The sequence below is a fragment of the Tiliqua scincoides genome, chromosome 10, assembly GCF_035046505.1.
Source record: "Tiliqua scincoides isolate rTilSci1 chromosome 10, rTilSci1.hap2, whole genome shotgun sequence".
NCBI classification, from domain to species: domain Eukaryota; kingdom Metazoa; phylum Chordata; class Lepidosauria; order Squamata; family Scincidae; genus Tiliqua; species Tiliqua scincoides.
In genome coordinates, this window is record NC_089830.1 from 9,652,715 (window position 1) to 9,671,329 (window position 18,615).

Genomic DNA, 18,615 nt, shown 5'->3' on the forward strand with positions numbered 1-18,615 from the left:
CAAAGTGTGGTGGTCACAATTTCCATGCCATTTTACACAGCAAAAGATTTTATAAGGTTCTTCTCTGATGCTGGATTTACAGATTAGGCTTCATGCACCCAAACTTTGCTTTGGTCTTCCGGGTCAACCCTGGGCTGGAGATGGATATGTGCATGCAGAAATTTCAACTGATGAAGCTTCCCCACTCACTTGCTAGAGACATGCCGGATTAATACCTGCCTGATGCACCCTTTTTTTAGTGTGAATTTTGAATTGTCCTGGGTGGGGTTAAAAAATTGTCAGGCAACCAGTTACAAATTTCTCTCCAAAACCCTAGAGTTAAAAAAGACCAGGAAAGGCCATTTTGTTCACAATTCCCTCCAAAAAGGGTAACTGAAAGGGAGAAGAGTTAAGTAGCCCTAAAGGGCATATAAAAATCATCTCCTAGCCATTCTGGGTGGGATGCTGGAATCAGAAGCGCTAAATCACTGCTGGAATGTCATGTAAAAGAAATCCAGTTTCTTTTCGAAGAGCCGCATTGAGTCTGCTTTCATTCCTGGTTGGCTGTTCTCACCAAAGGATAAGCTGAACTAGGGTACTAAGAACCCAAAAGGGAGACACCCCTACGCCCTCTTGGAAAGTGGAGCCCTGTCACGCCAAGGACTGGCGACAACAGTAACAACAGAATGACCAGGCAGGCTGGGCTCAGCATCTCAGGATCCCATTGGTGACAGCACTATGCTTGGTTTTCCGACACACTTATCTCTATTATTCATGTATTACAAATATTTATATGCTGCATTTCAACAAAGGAAAAGTTCACAAGGAAAACTTTAAATAAATGAATGAATGAATGAATGAATGAATGAATGAATGAATAGGGCCCTCCTTATCTGCAGGTTCAGCATGGATTTGACTCAAAGGCACTTCTAGTTTGCCAGCAGGCCACCCCTGCTGCATGTGCCCGCCCGCCCCCCCACTGGGCGGGGATTTTACTATCCACTGATTTTGGTATCCACAAGCTGGATCCTGGAACAGATCCCCTGGGAATATCGAGGGCCTGGTGTCAGGGCCTCTGAGAGGAATTTTATCAGGGGGTGCAGAGTTTCTTTGGGACCCCTTTGCAAAGGGGGAAGGGTGAAACAGAGCGGGGGAGAGTGGTGATGGGCGAGCAGAATGCGGACAGGGAGGTGCAAAACAGGGTGGGGGAAGAGTAGAGATAGCTGGAAAAGTCTTTGGAGCTCAGGTCTACCCAACCATGTGGCATCAGCAGCTAGATACAGTAATATGGAAAATCAAACACACTCCTAAGCATATATGGCTTGCCAGTAGCTGCAGCTGCATGCTTGTGATACTGTCCCCAACATCCCATGCAGACAACAAGTCTGAACAGGTAGGAAAATGTCAGATACTGGGAAATTTCTGGGCCCCCTCCTTTGGCTCCTGGGCCCCCTTTTTGACCCTGGACACAAATTACCCCCCTTCCCCCCCTCTCCTAGGCCCTGCCTGATGTACTCCTTTTCAAATAAAATAGAAAAACACAAAGTGGAAATCTTCAGGAGATGTCCTGTCTGTGTTGAACAGCTAATCGCCGTCACTGCCACTCCTTCAAAGTGCTTTTTTTTGGGGTGTTCACATACATCATCTCTGCAACTGCTACAACTGCTTTGTGAAGTAGGTTGCAATGCTGAAGACTCCCCAAGATGCCACCCCCCACCCCCGGACACACATTGATCTGTCGTGTTACCCTAATGTACCCCTTTCCAAACGTAAAGTGCCCTTTTGCTGTTCTCCGATCTCCACAATGCTTTCACCAGCCACATGGGGAGAAACATCACTTGTTGCCAGAACCAGTTAGTTTTCTTTGAATTTGTTCCTGCCACAAAAGTAGAGATCTCCTGCCATCTAATCAGAAAAAGCGTGGATATCATTAATTGGGGGAGAGGAAACAATGAGAAAGACAGACAGGGCACGAATTTGAACTTAACACATTAAAAATATTTGTATAATATTTGTTTTACACACCAAGTTTGCTTTCCTTACTGATGTGTTTAGAACTAATTGAGCCCTAGGATTCTTAATGCATGTTTTCCTACAGTAATGAATTTTAGAGTTACATACCAATAGATATGTAGCCAAAATGGGTCCGCTCTCCCACAAACTAAATGTTTTGCCATGGGGGTGGAGAAGAGGTAGGACCCAAGGCACATTACTTGCAGTGTTAACCTCCCACAGTAAGCAAACTCCCCTCCAAAAGGTTTTTAACTGAGTACACTTTTCCATGTGCATTCTGCTCAGGTGGGCACGGAGAAGGAGAAAGGCCTGACGAGTTTCTTTAAAGATTTTTTTAAACACAGATTGAAAAATATGAAGATGCAAACAGAGGGAAGATGGCATGTCACCTTTCAGCTCCAACTGAATCCTTCTCTGTCTGACCTGGAGACTGATCTCCAAGAAGTGAGCAAACCAGAGAAACAAGCTGATTTGCTCATCAGTCAAGAGATGAGCCACAAGTTAAGACAATTTCTCCACCTTTTCTCCAAGCAAGGCGAAGGAAGGAGACAGAATAAGAGTACAGGTGTACACCACTTAAAGATGGGGATAAGTTCTCCTGTCCCCAATGTTATGCAATTAGGTCATTAAGTGAACATTCAGCCCAATCCATTGCCTTTGTTATGTAAATAGACACTCCCTGCCAGATAATAACTGGCTGCATAGGCTACTGCAGACAGTTTGCCTCTTCTTAGTTTGTGGGAGAGGGGACCCAACAGAGCCTCTCTGTTGTGTAAACAGACATTCTGCTGCAGGCTAAGGGAGACCGGATTGCCTCATTAAGAGCATCTTTATTGTGCTTTGACCACCATCATATATGTGGTCCATGATTAAGTGAATGGTTGTTAAGCGGCGCATATCTGTACAAGCATGCCAACCTTTCCTGAGCAAAGCAAGTAATGAGAGAGAAGAGCTTCAGAAGTCAGTCAAAGGTGATGCTTCTCACCTGTCACCCCATGGCCTCTGCAACTCAAAGCAAAACAGAAACAGGGAGCCCTCTCGCTCAGGTGGGGGGGAATACACAACCCACAGCAACATGTGGTTGCTGGTTCCACTTGCAGAGGTACCACTACCCAAGACAGAGCCATCATGCCTCCATCCACAACTTACATTATCGCTGCCACTGCTAATCAAAGCAGAGGCTTAAACGATGGAACGGTATTCGCTTGTGATGGACTGGCCAAAGGCTTTAAAGATCCAGGCAGAATGGCCTCTCTGACCCAAGCAAATACCCAGCTACAGCCAAGAGAACAAAGAATCTGCAAGGCTTCCAAAAATTTCCACCCAGTATAATGCAGACTCATGCCAAAAATGAGACCAGAGAAAGAACGCATGACTCAGAGAAAGGGACACAGGCGGTGGGGGGAGGGTGGAATAGTCACAGGGTCATCAGTCTATTTGCCACTGATTTCAGGCTGCAGTTTTCACCAGGGAGTCAAACTGAACCCTAATCCACACCCCAAAGCTGGGTGGATTACAGAAAATCACACACAGAAAGAGTGAGTTTACATAAAATGTGCTCATGGAGCAGAGACCCTGTAAAGCTTCTCCCTTCTTTGTAAAAGCCAGGCAGCCGTTTTTGGTAATTGCCGGTTTCTCACTCACCAGACTGCCCCTCCAGCTCTTTGCAGGACATCCACACACAGTCTGTGATGTTCAGGGTATAATTCCCTTCAACGCATTTCTCACAGGTTCCCAGTTCTTTGCACTCTCCTGTGGGGGAGAAAAAAAAAAAAGGAGCTGAGTTTTCCAGGTCCCAAGTACAGCACCGATACTGACACACTTGGACAGACAACAAAAAGTTGGGCAATAACACTGCAACGAATGACACCGTCACCCCGGCAACCTGGCACCTTTTGCTCAGCAATTTCCATTCTGTTCCCTTCTCCGCTTTTCCAACAGTCTGCTTGCACTCCAGCTGTGTGCACCAGCAGCCACTGTGGCCGGAACTAACTTTGTAAGACACCAAGAAGCTCAAAACCATCACCTGAGCTCAAGTACCCCTCAACATGGTAATGAGTAAGAACTAAAACACACACAGCTGCCAGCACACACCCCCTGCAAGCCTGTTCTTCTGCACTCCATAGTTCTTTGATCAGGACCCACCAGAATTCCAGGAATACAATCACCAAACCAAGCTTGTCCTACAGAGCTCTTCGTCAGGCTCGATCAGGCGGAGGAAGGGGAGCGTGCTGGCTGTGCCCCAACAACCTGCTATTTCCAAACTCCAAAAGGTGGACTTTAATGCAGATTTGGATCAGCCTCTAAAAAGTACGAGGCAGTTTCAATACATCGTTGAGGACACAGTGGCAGACCTCCCATTAAAGTCTATGGGGCAAATACCTTGGGCTTGATGCTTCGCACACACTTAGGACCCTACGGAAGCCTCTGAGGCTCCCAACTGGGTCAAAAAGTGTGCTTCTGTTTTTCTGGAAGTATAGTTTAAAGCATTGGGGAAGACTCAAGAAGGTTCCCCGACGCAGTCTGCAGTCGTCCGAGGCTCCGTGAACTTCTGGTAAGTGAGGGGAGTGAAATTGCGTGCGGGGTGTGTGTGTGGCAGCAGCCTATAGGGGGCGCCATCGCAGACCTTTGCTCCAGAGCGCAGGCCGGGGAGGTCTGCCACTGGGTTGACAGTTTGGGGGGAGTGTGCGTGGACTGAGTAAACATTCAGATTCTGTGGGTTCCAAAACATGGTCATACTGTCATATACAGGTCCAACCTATTTATACACTGATTTTTTATACACGGATTTGACTCAACACAAATGGCCACTGCAAAAGGGAAGGAATGTGCTGATCCCTGGAGAAGGGGAAAAATGCATCCCTTTAAAATCAGTTTAAAAAAGGGAACAGTCCTTTAACAATAGCCTCCTTAATAAGAGAGAGAGAGAGAGGGCAGCTGGCTGACAATCCATCAATCCTTCTCTCTCCATGGGACCCCTCCCTTGCCCCTGAGCACACTTTGCATTGGTGAAGGGAGGGGCTGAGTGTAGCACCTTTGTAAGAGCTGGAGGACGACTGCTTGATGGATTGTCTTCTTAATGACTCTTATCTTACATCAAAGGTCAGCAAGGCTGTTTTAAATCACCTGAGCAAAGAAACTTTGTTTTTTAAATTGATTTGCTATAGTGCGTTTTTTTTTGCCATCCACCTGAGCGCTTGTAAGGGAACCCACTTGAATAATGAGGCTCAGCCTGTATGTGCATGCCCATATTTTGGAACCACAGAATCCAAATGTTTACTCAGTCCAGTTTCTAGCACTTATTTGAAACTCACAGGTTCTTTCCAAAGTAGAGATCAGAGGAAAGCAGTGAAACAAACGAGACCTTGTATTCTCAAAGGAGAAGATACATCTTAGGTATTGAACTAGGCCAGTGGTTCCCAAACTTTGCCAGTAGGTATTTGCCAGGTATTTGCCAGGTATTGAACTAGGCCAGTGGTTCCCAAACAGTGGGTCCCAAACTACTGGGACCCAGTTTTTAAAACAACACTATCAGGACCCACCTAGGTTTACCAAACCTACAAGATCTAGAAAGACATAATATATTTATAAATAATAACAACCAGGGAAAAGACCCTCAAACATTTATCTCTATATACTTTACCCATGCTTGTAAACTGTAGGAGCTAAGCTCTTTGTGCGGTAATAAGCAGCTACAGTATCTGATTTTTGAATAGACTCAAGGCTTGAGGCAATTTGTTACCTGATCTTTCCATCACACTTTGGCAAGCAACCAAAAATGAGGTCACAACCCACCAGTGGGTCCCAACCCACAGTTTGGGAACCACTGAACTAGGCTGAAACTCAACCAATGCCAAGTCTAGGCAGGAGGTCTGGTCTAGCCTCCGTCTGCCTGAAGATAACATCCACAAGGTCGCCAGTTCGAGGCCACCGGCACTGTGCGACCTTGAAGCAGCTGACAAGCTGAAGTCGAGCTATTCCATCTGCTCTGAGCGTGGGAGGATGCAGGCCAGAATGTGAAGCCAGATTGGAATGAAACACCTGAATGTAGTGGTTCTTGAAAGAAAGAACCTTCTTTCAAATTGTAAAAATCCCTATTTAATAAGGGATTTAAATAAAGCCTGCCTATGTAAACCGCTTTGAATAAAGTCTTGAATAAAGACCAAGAAAGGCGGTATATAAATACCTGTTATTATTATTATTAAGTCAGTTTTACCTAGCATCACCGGACACTTCAGACTTAAGTTTCATTCTCCTATTTCCGCAGTGGCTCTACTCTTGAGCCAAGAGACTGTCCTGGGACAAGGCTAGATGGGATGGAGAAAGTCACTGGATCTAGGCTGATCACCTCTTAGCACCATGGCATAGGCTTCCTCATGAGGAAGCGGTTGGAACCATTCACTGAGGCTATGCTGTATCTTCGAAACTAGACATGATAGGGCAAAACTAATGCCACTTTTGGACTCTGCTCCCCAAATATACCCAGGAATAGAGCTCCAACTTTTAAAACAGCAAAATATGCGTTGGCCTGTGTTATTAAGCATAATATGGTACACATTTTAAAAAAAAAAGTATGTTGGAATGGTACCACATTGTTCCAGAAGGTGTCAAACTGAACACTGCATACTCTTCCTAAGCAAGAGACTCACATACACTGCTGAATTGCAAACGGTGGAGCTGCCCAGGGTCTCCTCATGTTCAAACACAGATAAGGCCACAGCGCCTGGAAGCTTATTCAACATTTATTAAAGCCGCAAGTGTTGGATTGCATTTGTCTGTGACCATCAGAAAGACTACTGGCCTCAAATTCAAAGAGTGGGGTTGAGCATCAGAGTAACAGAAGCCAGTTACACCCCTTTCGCCTTTCTGGTCAGTAAAATTAGGTAATTCCTGCTCCCTCTCTTAAGAGCTCTCCATTCAGCTGACACACAGCCCATTCTAGCTTCAAGCCAAGCTAAAGAGGCCTCTCAAAGCACAGCACAGATACAAAACAAACCACAAATTCTGCCTTTGCTTCTCAGGCCCAGGTACACCAGCCCAAGAATTTGTGGGGGCAGGATCATCAAGAAGGATGATACAGAAGGACGGATGCAGAGCCTGATGCCAACCTCACCTAATGGACAGCTTGAGATGATCACCAACTGCATTTCTGCCTAGTAGTAGATGCAGCTATCGCCTCCGACACAAGTAGGTGTCCAGAAGGAACTCAAAATGCGTCATCCACCACTTTGCCTTGGTTAGCACGGCCTGACAGGGGTCTAAAGGATGCAACGCATACATTGGAATGAAGGTTATGCACAGACAGACCTGCTGAAGATTAACATGAAGAACTTCCTCCCTACCACCAGTGGTGTTGCTAGGAGGCTGCGGGGGGTTTGGGCCGCACTGGGTGACACACGTGGGGGGGCTGACATCACTACTAACCAAAATTTTTAAAATCTTGGTATTTTTGAATAATACCATCATGTTATATATCAAGTGATGTGTTATATGTAGAATGTAAAAAAAAAAAAAACCCGTGTTGAAATATCTCTATTCTATCAAAAGTTGTAGCCAAAAAAACCAGCAGAGGTGGGGCAATGGTGCATCACCACGCCCACTGCCTGGGATGTTGCCCTGCCCAATGCATGGGAGGAGGTCCATCATGGGGAGACCTGCTGGCCTCCCGCATTGGATGACGTGAATCCTGCTGATGCCACTGCCTACCATCATCATAATGCTAGACAAGATGCATCTCCAACACTCTAGTGCAGGACTGCCCAAACCCCGGCCCAGGGGCCACATGCGGCCCTCGAGGCCTCTCAATGCGGCCCTCAGGGAGCCCCCAGTCTCCAATGAGCCTCTGGCCCTCTAGAGATTTGTTGAAGCCCGCACTGGCCCAACGCAACTTCTCTCAGTGTGAGGGCGACTGTTTGACCTCTCGTGTGAGCTGTGGGATGAGAGTTCCCTCCACTGCTTGCTCTTTCACATCTGTGATGCAGCAGCGGCAGCAAAGGAAAGGCCAGCCTTGCTTTGTGCAAGGCCTTAGTTTTAGTGCACCCACTACCCTTTCCTCCTGGTTTCCACTCCATTCTCCTCTTCCTTTTCCAATCCAGGGAGCTGGAGAGGCAGAGGTCAGAGCATCACTAAGGCACAGGGGCCAGCATTTAGCACCCAACTTCAGGTGCCAGGAGGTCTTGGGCAAGGCCTGGCCAGAGCCCACCTGGTTACAAGCGAATGCCAAAGCTCATTTCTTAAGTCTGAGTCACAGCACACAAATCTTTAAAAAAAATTAGAAAAAAGTCAGTGATCTTTCCCCTACCAGAAATCCCTGCAGCCACTTGCAGAAGTTTCCTAAAGCCAACCTAACCCAATGAGCAACACAATCCTAAACGTGTCTACTCAGGAGCAAGTCCCTTTTAAGTCAATGGGACTTACTCAGGCAGTTGCATAAAGCCTTGCACCCTAAATCCACACACCACCCCATTTCATAGGGTTATTATAGTCAGCAGGTCGAGTATCCCCACAGCAGCTTTTTCTCTTTTCCCACCTCCCACCGCTTTTGGGGGTCTTAATAACCAGCCCAATTAAGAGTTTTGATTAGCACAAAAAGTTTGCTCACTTCTTTTAATTGCTCCCAATAAAAGAGATCACCTTACTGTTACTGGGAAGCAGGAGATGTGGGGTATGAGAATGAGTGGTTTAATCCTCCCTGCGTACCCTCATCCCCATCTGGGTATACTTTAATCCTAATACTACTTGTAGGGAACCTAATCTCCAAAGGGCTGCTCTCCCTCCTCTCCTTCTCCCCCCCCCCCAAGTCTCCTTGCAGACTTTCAATATTAAACCCATTTCTACCCAGCTCACAGGTGTACACATTTGATCCCTGTTGCGTTTATGCAACGTTGGGCAGAAATGGCTTAAGAAAAAAAAATGAGTCATGCTTATTAACAGCAAATCCTGAGCTCTGCTTTATGAGATCTTCACACCCCCCCCCCCCATAAAGATTACACTTTAACTAGAAACAGAGAATGCCAATAGAACAGGAATTTAAAGGAGGTGTTATGGGCAAGCTCCCCCCCCCAAGGCCCCCCAGCTGCTAAAATTTACAAAGAAAACAACCACCACAGAAACTAATGATTTGAACTCATTCAGGGAAGGGGAGCCGAGTTGTGGGGGGTGGGGGGCGGGAAGCGAATGGAAAAACTTTGAAGATCTTGGAAGGTGGAGTGGGCCTTTTACAATTCTCCTTCTTTGCCTACAAACAGAATGGAAGAAAAAGACAGAAGGCACAATATTTTGCGATGCAAGGGTTTGCACACCAATGCAATGTATTAGGTTTAATAATATTATGTTTAATGAATACACTTCATAGGCCTGTTTATTTGAATGCCAACCTGTCATCACAGAATTATGTAATCAGAGAATTAACCTTGATGGGCATTGATGGAGGGCCTGCTCTGGATCCTGTCCCACCCCATTGCATCCCGTCCCCACCTTCTAAAGTGAGACAAGTAAAAACTAGGGACGGTCTTTCCAGTGATGCCACCCAAACAGTGACATTCTCCCTTCTAAAGGCAAATGACAACCTTGGGCAGCCCAATCTTAAACCAAGTGGCCAGCATTGTACCCAGATTAGGAGGTGGCTGGAGTGCAAGTCAGAGCAAGGGGATATTTATCCCCTTACCCCGTGCCGTGTGCCAGCCACCCCTAGCAAATCTGAGCAGCCCAGTGTAATTCTGGGCTGGCTGGGAGTTAGGATCTGGCCGAAGGTGCCAAGGCTGGTCTCACCAGCTCCCAGGGTTGACCCACTCGCCCCCCACCTTCCCCACCCAAAAACACCCCTGTCCCACCTTCCTGCCACCCTCTTCCACCCCCCACGCTGGCTATCATTGGCTGGTGCAAACTCACCCTCTCTGCCAGGGAATCCAGCAGTGGCAAGCCAGTGCATATCCTTGAGCTTAATGCCATGCTTAATGGCATGCTTAATGGCATATTTGCGAATACTCATAGGCTGGTGCGGGGGACATGCACTGGCACAAAGGAAGGTCAGGATTGCTCTCCAAGATTTTTTGAGGCTGGGAATTCTCTCTTAAATTGTTCTAAATATGATGCTATTGTGGGGTTGATAGCAACTTGTTTTGTTTTACTACAATTCTACGAGGCATAAAATTGTGGTATATCGTAATGTTCAGTTTCGCTGGCCACTCTGCATGCCAGAAATCAAAATGGGGCAGAGGCACTTAAGTCACTGAATACAACGCTACTTGGCTGGGTGCCATTTTTTAATTAAAACACTTTCCTGCATGTGTGGTGTGGTGGGGGGGGAGGGAATTAAGACACTATTCAATATAGAACTACTAAGTAAAGTACTAACTTTAGAAGGAACATTGGAAAGGGGGGAAAGGCTGTGTGGTTGGAGAAGTCTGCCTTCTGCTTTGACTTCCAAGCTGGAATGTTTGAATTCTGAGCTGTGCAAAATAACAGCACCAGTGTGCTGGGTAACGGGCCTTTTGGCTGACAGCAGCTTAGGTTTGACGCCTAAATTAATGGTGCAGCTTTTGGCCATGACATCACTTCCAGGTTAATGACATCACTTCTGGTGGGTCCTGACAGACTGTCATTCTAAGAAGTGGGCCCCAGTGCTAAAACGTTGGAGAACCATGGGCTACAGCAGTGGTTCTCACACATTTAACACCGGGACCCACTTTTTAGAATGAGACTCTGTCGGGACCCCCCGGAACTGAAGCCATGACCGGAAGTGACATCATCAAGCAGGAAAATTTGTAACAATCCTAGGCTGCAATCCTACTTTCTCATACCCAGGAGTAAGTTCCATTTATTATCATTGTTAAAAGATCATACATAGTAGTTTGTTAAAAGTACAGGTCTGAAACATTTCCCAAAGTGCAGTCACATACCATGGTAGCATCAAATCTAATATATTAAAAATAAAATATCGAAATGAATGGGGACCCACCTGAAATTGGCTCATGACCCACCTAGTGGTTCGAAACCCACAGTTTGAGAAACACTGGGTTGCAGTGTTTGGGGCTTTTCAGTCTAGAAGGAAGGCATATGAGGGAGGACATGATTGAGTCATACAAAATTATGCATGGGATAGAGATGGAGAGAGGGGGGGACTTGTTTTCTCTCTTACACAAGACTAGAGCCATGGGACATCAACTAAAATGGGCTGGCAGGAAAGTCAGAACAGGCAGAAGGAATATGTCTTTATCCAGTAATTAAACTGTGGAACTCCTTGGCTCAGGATGTGGTGGTGGCATCTGCCCAGATGCCTTTAATTGGACAGATTTATGAAGGAAAAGTTCATCACAGTTTCACAGTCATGATGTAACCTCCAGTTCTGAGAAGTAGCCAATCTCTGAATGCCAGGTGCAAGGGAGTAGCTACAGGATACATGTTCCTCGTTGTCTTGTGTGCTCCCTGAGGCATCTGTTGGATCACTTCGACATACAGGAAGCTGGACTAAATGTGCCCTGGGCCTGATCCAGCAGGGCTCTTCTTATGTTCTTATGTGCAGGCACACAAAGGAAATGAGACCTCCGGAGAGGAACTCGTGTAGTGTTGCATGTCCTGCTCACCAGCAGACTGGGGGCACTCTGCTGAGCAGATTCACTGATTCATGTGTGTGCACAGGTCTTCACTCTCGCCTGCCAGAAGAGGACAAACACTTCACACATACGATGCAGTGGGTTGTAGCCCACAAAAGCTTATCCTTCAACAAAGATTGAATGCGATCCAAGAGGTTTCCTTCCTCCAGAAGAAGCTCCTTCCCCTTGAGGAAGAGAACCCTTAGTTGCAACTCTCAGTTGTTTCCAGGTGCCACAAGACTGTGCTTTTACAGAGAGCTGGAGGTTGAAATGGTGTTTGCGGTATGGCTTGAACTGCTTGCCTGCATCTTCCAGTGCCACAGATGAATCAGGATGAATCAGTACCTCCTGTGGTCAGGACTGATCCTGGGGAATGCATTGGGGGGGAGGGGAGAAGAGACACATTCCTGTGTTTGCAAGTTGTTCCACAGCACCACAAAACACAGCTCCAAATAAGAGAGAGAGAAAAAGAGTCAGCAAGAGAGAGAGAATACAAGTTAAAGAACACCCTTTAATCTACAAAGCTAAGATTTGAAGGGGGCTACAGCTGTGGTAGAGGCCTGACTTTGTGTGCCCCTATGTCCAGAAGTGTGTCTTTCTTATCTCCAGAGTTGTAAGATTCTGGCCATGGATCTTAAGTCTTCCAGAGCAGAGTAATGATTTTTTTTTTTGAATGGGGTTTTTTTAGGCCACGCACCATAACAAGCTTTGACAGCCTGCTGTGTGAGTGCCGCAATCTCCCTGCAAGAGCTTCTTTGCAAGCTAGAGAGGGATGGGTTCTGCCCCACCCCACCCCATTTACATTCATCAGATACTGGTGGAGAAGGTTCCCTGTTGTGCAAGGTGCTGGAAGAGGCCTGCTGTGCGGCTCCATCCTAGCCATGTTTACTCAGAAGAAAACTCTGGGTGTGTTCAACGCCATTGACTCCAAAGCAGGCACACCAAAGCCCGGGAAAGGATTTCAGAGTGGGACGTCACTGTCAGTAGGCAGCACGCATTTCTCTTTGAGGCAACCTGTCAGCAAGCTACGGGCAAGGAGCCAACAGAGTGTGGGAGTTTTTTTTTCTGTTAACAGGAACTTTTTCTTCACTTTTTTTTATTTTTAAAGTTAACCAATTACCTCTCCATGTTGAAAAGCAGTTGGGTCTATTGCCATGGATACAGAGCTCCAGCACTTTGCCTAGCAGTGAGAGACTTGTACAGTAACCAATGAGAAAGTAGGACTTTGTGCTCAAGATTTGCAGCAGGTTCTTTCTTTTCTCTTTTTAATGAGTCGAGTTATTTTTATCACGGCACAGGCACAGATACTTGCGCTTCACCCGATGAGCCCCAAACCCTGGCATGCGACACTGGACCACAGGAGGGGGAAAATAAGCACCCAACTGTTCCAGCTTGCTACCAATCTGTTACTGCTGCCCCATAGATGGGTCCAACATCCAACAATGTGGGAGGCAACAAACCTCGTGCTAAGCCAATCCCTATGGGGGGAGGCAATGTATAGCAAAGGGTCCCCTCTTTACCATTTATGGGACTGCAAATTATCAGTGTTGGTACTGCACAAATGACTGCTGCAAACCCAGGCACATTTGTGTGGGAGAAACTCCCATTCCTAGCAAAGTCAACTGGGTCTGAACTGCGCTGCAAAAGTTATTTGCAAGCCTGACCGTTCACTCGGACATGGCTGTTCCGCCTGTGGGCTCATGGGCTGTACTGGTCCTACACAATCTCACCCTACTGTGTTTTCAGGGTGATTGAAGGCAGAAGATGGCAGGGTCTCCTACCTTCCACAGCTGTGCGGAAGAGGAATGCAGGAAGGTGCCAGCTTGTCTCACCCCTGCAGGGCAAGCTGCTCCTGGCAAATCTCCCCTTCCACAGAGCTGTTAAGAAGTTCAGGCTTGCAGGGAAAGCAGCCTTCCAGTTGTCCCACCTCTTGTAATCCTTCCAAGAAACGCTGCTGCGGTTGAAAACATTTGATTTGTAATTTTGGATTTTAAAAGTTAAAGTTTAGCACCCATGGAATGAGGTTTTTTACAGCAGGGTAAGCAAGCTCTTGCTCACATTTGTCCAGAGCTTTGGAACTCCCTTCCTGTGTCTGAGCTACAAACTGAATCTTCTCTGGTACCCTTTCAGCATGGCCTGAAAAACAATCATTATTATCAAGAATATTTATATACCACTTTTCAACAGGCGTAGTTCACAAAGCAGTTTACCCAGCAAAATAAACCAATAAATTGTTACTCTGTTGTGCTTTTTTCTCTGCTTGTTTACTTTTTATATTTTAGCATGTGATGATTATTTAAAACATTTATATCCTGCCTTTTCAACTAAAAGGCTCCAGGCAACTAACAATGAACATAAAATGTTCTAATCTAAAGCAAAGAGCATAACTCCCATTAGCTTTTCCCAGTAATCTCAGTCAAGAAGTTTGCAATTCTGCGGGTGAAGTCATTAAAGCTGTGGTTCTCAAACTTTTAGCCCCGGATTCACTTTTTAGAATGTGAATCTGTTGGGACCCACTGGAAGTGATGACATGACCAGAAGTGACATCATCAGGCAGAAAAGTTTTTAACAATCCTAGGCAGCAATCCTACCCACACTTACCCAGAAGTAAGTCCTGTTTACTATCATTGGTAAAAGCATATACTGTACATAGTAGCCTTTAAAAGTACAGATCTGTAACATTTCCCCAATGCAATACATACCATAGTAGCATCAAGTCTCATATAATAAAAATAAAATATTGAAATGAATGGGGAACCACCTGAAATTGGCTCATGACCCACCGAGTGGGTCCTGACTCACAGTTTGAGAAACACTGCATTAAATGATGTGCCTTTGCCCCCAAGAAAGGCAAATGTCCCCTTCCTGTGTTTCATATGCCTAGCGCTCTCTCTCTTTCAGGAGATCATGTCCACCTTGACATACATGCACTTATTCTCCAAGACCTTACTTTGCCCACTGCCACCCTAGGAGATCCAAGAACAACATACCAGCTGGAATTCTGACCAAAAGAAGGAGGCACACAACTAAGCAAATCATGTATGACTATTGGGCATGAACAACTATGGGGTGGGCAGAGAGACAAGCCATGTGAATTCAGCCTTAGACTGAATCAGGCTTTTGATCTGTCTGACTGACCTGCAGGGGCTTTTCAATGGGGGCTTTTCCCACTCAGAGATGGAAACTGGGACCTTCTGCATGCAAAAGAAGTGTTCTACCACTGAGCTGTCAACTCCTCCTCTCTCCCACATCAGCCTCTCCTATGTGGTTGTTACAAAACCAGGAAGGGAGAAACAATCACAGTTTCTTCCCCCAGTCAACCAGCATTCAGGAAAGAATCCACACCCAAATGGAACTCACCAGTCCAATAACTGAAAACACCTGTCCAAAGCAGAAGGAGACATAGAAATTCATGTACTGTTTTTCCCCAAGTGATAAGGAAGCAATGTTTAAAACAGCCTAATCAGCGGTTCCCAAACATTTTAGCACCGGGACCCACTTTTAAAAACAACGCTCTATCGAAACCTACCTGGGTTTACCAGAGTTTTAAAAAAAGAAGGTCTAGAAATAAATAATATTTTACTTATTAATGAATAAGTAATAATAAACAGGAAAAAGACCCTCAAGCATTTATCTCCCTATATTTACACATGCTTGCAAACTGCAGGAGCTGAGCTCTTTGCAGGGCAGTCAGCAGCTACAGTGTCTGATTTTTGAACAGCCTCAGGGCTTGAGGCAATTAGGGCCCTGGTGAGGAGGCAGTCACAGAGGCCTCCTCAAGTTATGGGAACATTTGTTCCTTTACCTCAGGGCTGCATTGATGCTGCACCGGAGCTGGAAAGTTGGATACGATCAGGCCCTTAGTTATCTGATCTTTCCATCACCCCTTGGCAACCTACCAAAAATCAGGTAACAACCCACCAGTGGGTCCCAACACACACTTTGGGAACCACTGGCCTAGACTGAATGCTGGGGACTGGGTACTTAAAAGTGTTAACTAAAGAACTGAACTGAGCCCAACTCCACCCTTCAAGTCTCCCGCATGCGAGAATTAACACGCTACCTGCATGCTGAACATATTTTAAAATCATGTCACGGGCATGTAAACTGATACTCATATTCACAGGAGAAGGGCAGTAGGTGTGCATGCATGCGAAGTGAAATTTGCACATGTTGCAGTAGTTCTGCAGGAACTGTTCACAGTTTGAAGGACATGACTGGATTCCAAACCACTTAGGGCTGATCCAGGTATTTGGACCAGTTTTAACTGAAGACAATACACCTGGTAGAGAGTAGGCATAGCCCCAGTGGCATAGCTAGAGGGGGTGCAAAGCACTACGTTTTGGAGGGAGCCTCACTACAGCGTGTAACAGCCTCACTACAGGCCCCTTCAGAGCAATATCCGGTGGGGAGGGTCGGAATGGCTCAAAAGGGGAGAGAGAGAGGCTGCTTGCATGCTGTGGTGAGACTCCCTGCAAAACTGAATACTTTGCACCCCCTCTAATTATGCTACTGGGTTGCCCTATGGGAACATGTTCATGTAGCCACACATAAATGAGCTCAAGGATGCCCACATAGAAATGGATGAATAATTTGCATAACCCCATCATCCTAAGAGAAGTATGGTTAGATCACAGATATTGGTCTAATTCAGATGACAAGTTGCACCTGCTGCAATTCTCTCTTCTATACACTTGTTAAAGGTCCAGCATCCCTAAAGTTGAAAGTTTGAGTACCCCTGGTCTAATTACACAGCCATTGGCATGTGTGAATTCTCAGCTCACTCATGGTCATTTTCACAGTGGTAAACGCATGCATTCCCAAGCATATCCCACTACCACACGTAGAGCCATAATGCTGGACCATGTGCCTGAATCAGCCCTTGGTGAATAGGAGCCGAATGAACAACTGACTTCATTGAAAGGCAGCACATCAAGTGACAAGCAATTCAAAGCAACAGAATGATGTGGGTGGAACTCATCAAGTGTTAATGTTCAAGGGGGGGGTGGACTGGGTTCAAAGCCTTGCTGAACTGAGTGACAAGGTCCATCACCATCTTTTTGCCTAGCCTATGCTCCTAATTCTGTTGTGAAGATTAAGAGGTAGCAATGCATACTGTCCCGAAGTCTGTGGAGGAAGGAGGGGTAAGAGTAAATTCGCAGCCCAGTGGGAAGACACCTACTTTTAGGGTCCTGCCCTGCTGGCATCTCCACACAGGGCTAGGAAAGGCCCTAGCCAGAAACACAGGAGAGCCTCCATCAGCCAGTGCAGGCTATACTGACCTAGAAGAATCAACAGTCGACCTTAACACAATGCTAAACAATCACAGTTTGAGCAGGCACCTCAGTGCCAGCTTGGAGGGGGCTCCCCTGTAAAAGTACACAGCAGAGAGAAAGGGCAAGAAAGAGAGATGACAAAGGGGCTGCTCTTTGGACTGGTGAATAGAAGGGCAAAAAAAGAACTTTAGTAAAACCATCTACCAAAGCAGTGTCCTTCAGCCTGCGGGATGAAACCCCAATGGGGTCGTAAAGCCTCCTTTGGGGAGTCGTGGCACACTTGCAAAGCCTGCGCTTGGATCCAGTCCAGTCATGACACTGCCTTCTCAAAACTGAGTTCTTGGCATAATCCTGCACAGATTATTCCAGCTGTCTTGCCCTGGAGCTCCTAAGGCTGACCCTCGCAGGGTTGTTGTGATGGCACCAGAGGTAGGAGGAGGCCCGGGCACAGCATGGGCAGCAACGGGGGGCGGATCAGGTCCTGGGAGGGGTGAGGACAGGACTGGCAGTGGGCCCCTAGTCTCCTACTTTATTTATTGGGGTCTTGGCATGAAACAGGTTGGACCCCCGTGCTGAAGAGCCACGAGAGTGGTCCAGATCCCCGGCAGCAGACCTGAGCAAGGCTGCCCTGCCCGGAAAGAGGCTCTCCTCCCCCTCCCTGGGTGGATCATATAGTTGCAAAGGCAGATCTGGGCAGGCACCCAACTCCAAGGCAAGGCCCGGGGTCAGAGTCGGTCAAAACTTTGCACACACACACACACCCCCGGGAAGCGAAAGAGAGCCCAATCGAGGCATGTCTACTCAGAAGTAAGCCCCATTATAGTCAATGGGGCTTACTTCCCGGAAAGTCCTGGGAAGTCTGGCTGCTACACTCTGGCTACCTAGGAGTGTAGCCAGAGCGGGGAGGGGGGAGGTAAGGCACCCTGTTCTCGCTCCACGCAGAGTGGGAGGGGACGGTTCGGACGGGCGGGGGCGATGGCGGAGGCGCCCGCGGAGCTGACCCACCTGCCTGGCTCAGGACCACGCCGTGCGCGTAGAGCAGGGCGCAGAGGACCGCGGCGCGGAGCTCCCGGGCGTGCGCTGCAGCAGGCATGGCTCGGCCGTCCCTCCTGGGCAGAGGCGCTCGCCCGGCCCGGCTGCTCGCTTGGGGAAGGGCGAGCCACTGAAAAGTGATCCGCGGCTCCGGGGAAACAGCAGGCAGGCAGGCAGGCACCAGCGCGGGGAGGGGGGGAGGGATCCCAGAGAGGTGGGGCAGGCAGGTGTGCTGCCAGGGGCGGGGCCCCACAAGCCCCACCCCCTGCAGAAAGAGCATGGCCATTGCCAAACTCATCTTTTGTTCTCTGCGCATCCGCGCACTATGCGCGGGGACTTGCCCACCGCCTCCAGCAGCTCCCAGGCTTCATGTGAGCCCCTGCTCTGCCTTGAGATTTCCTGGGCCAGGTCCCACCCTGGAGCGGAATACGGAAGAGGAATTCATGCAAGCAAGAATGGTCTCTTGAGCATGTGCAGAGTGCTTCTTTTTTTCTCTCCACTGCCCTCTCAGAGTCCACTGGAAAGGGCAGGAATGACTGTGGTGCAAATATAGGCACATGTGATGTACGTTTCCTGTGCAGGTATGGGCTGCACAATTGGTCTGCAGAACTCCTTGCCACAAGGTGTGGTGATGGCATCTGGCCTCGATGCCTTTCAAAGGGGGTTGGACAAATTTCTGGAGGAAAAATCCATCACTGGTTACAAGCCATGATGGGTATGTG

The 18,615-nt window shown here is 47.4% G+C and overlaps 1 protein-coding gene across 1 annotated transcript in view; it reads right to left on the bottom strand.

Moving 5' to 3' along the window:
- Positions 1-18,209, bottom strand: part of CD164L2 (CD164 molecule like 2) — a 42,708-nt gene extending 24,499 nt beyond the window's left edge. The window contains exons 1-2 of the mRNA XM_066638763.1: positions 17,867-18,209; positions 3,637-3,744 (exon numbers count right to left, since the gene is read on the bottom strand). Of these exons, the coding sequence (XP_066494860.1) occupies positions 3,637-3,744; positions 17,867-18,209 (451 nt within the window). The remainder of the gene's footprint in view (positions 1-3,636; positions 3,745-17,866) is intronic.
- Positions 18,210-18,615: the final 406 nt, after the last annotated feature.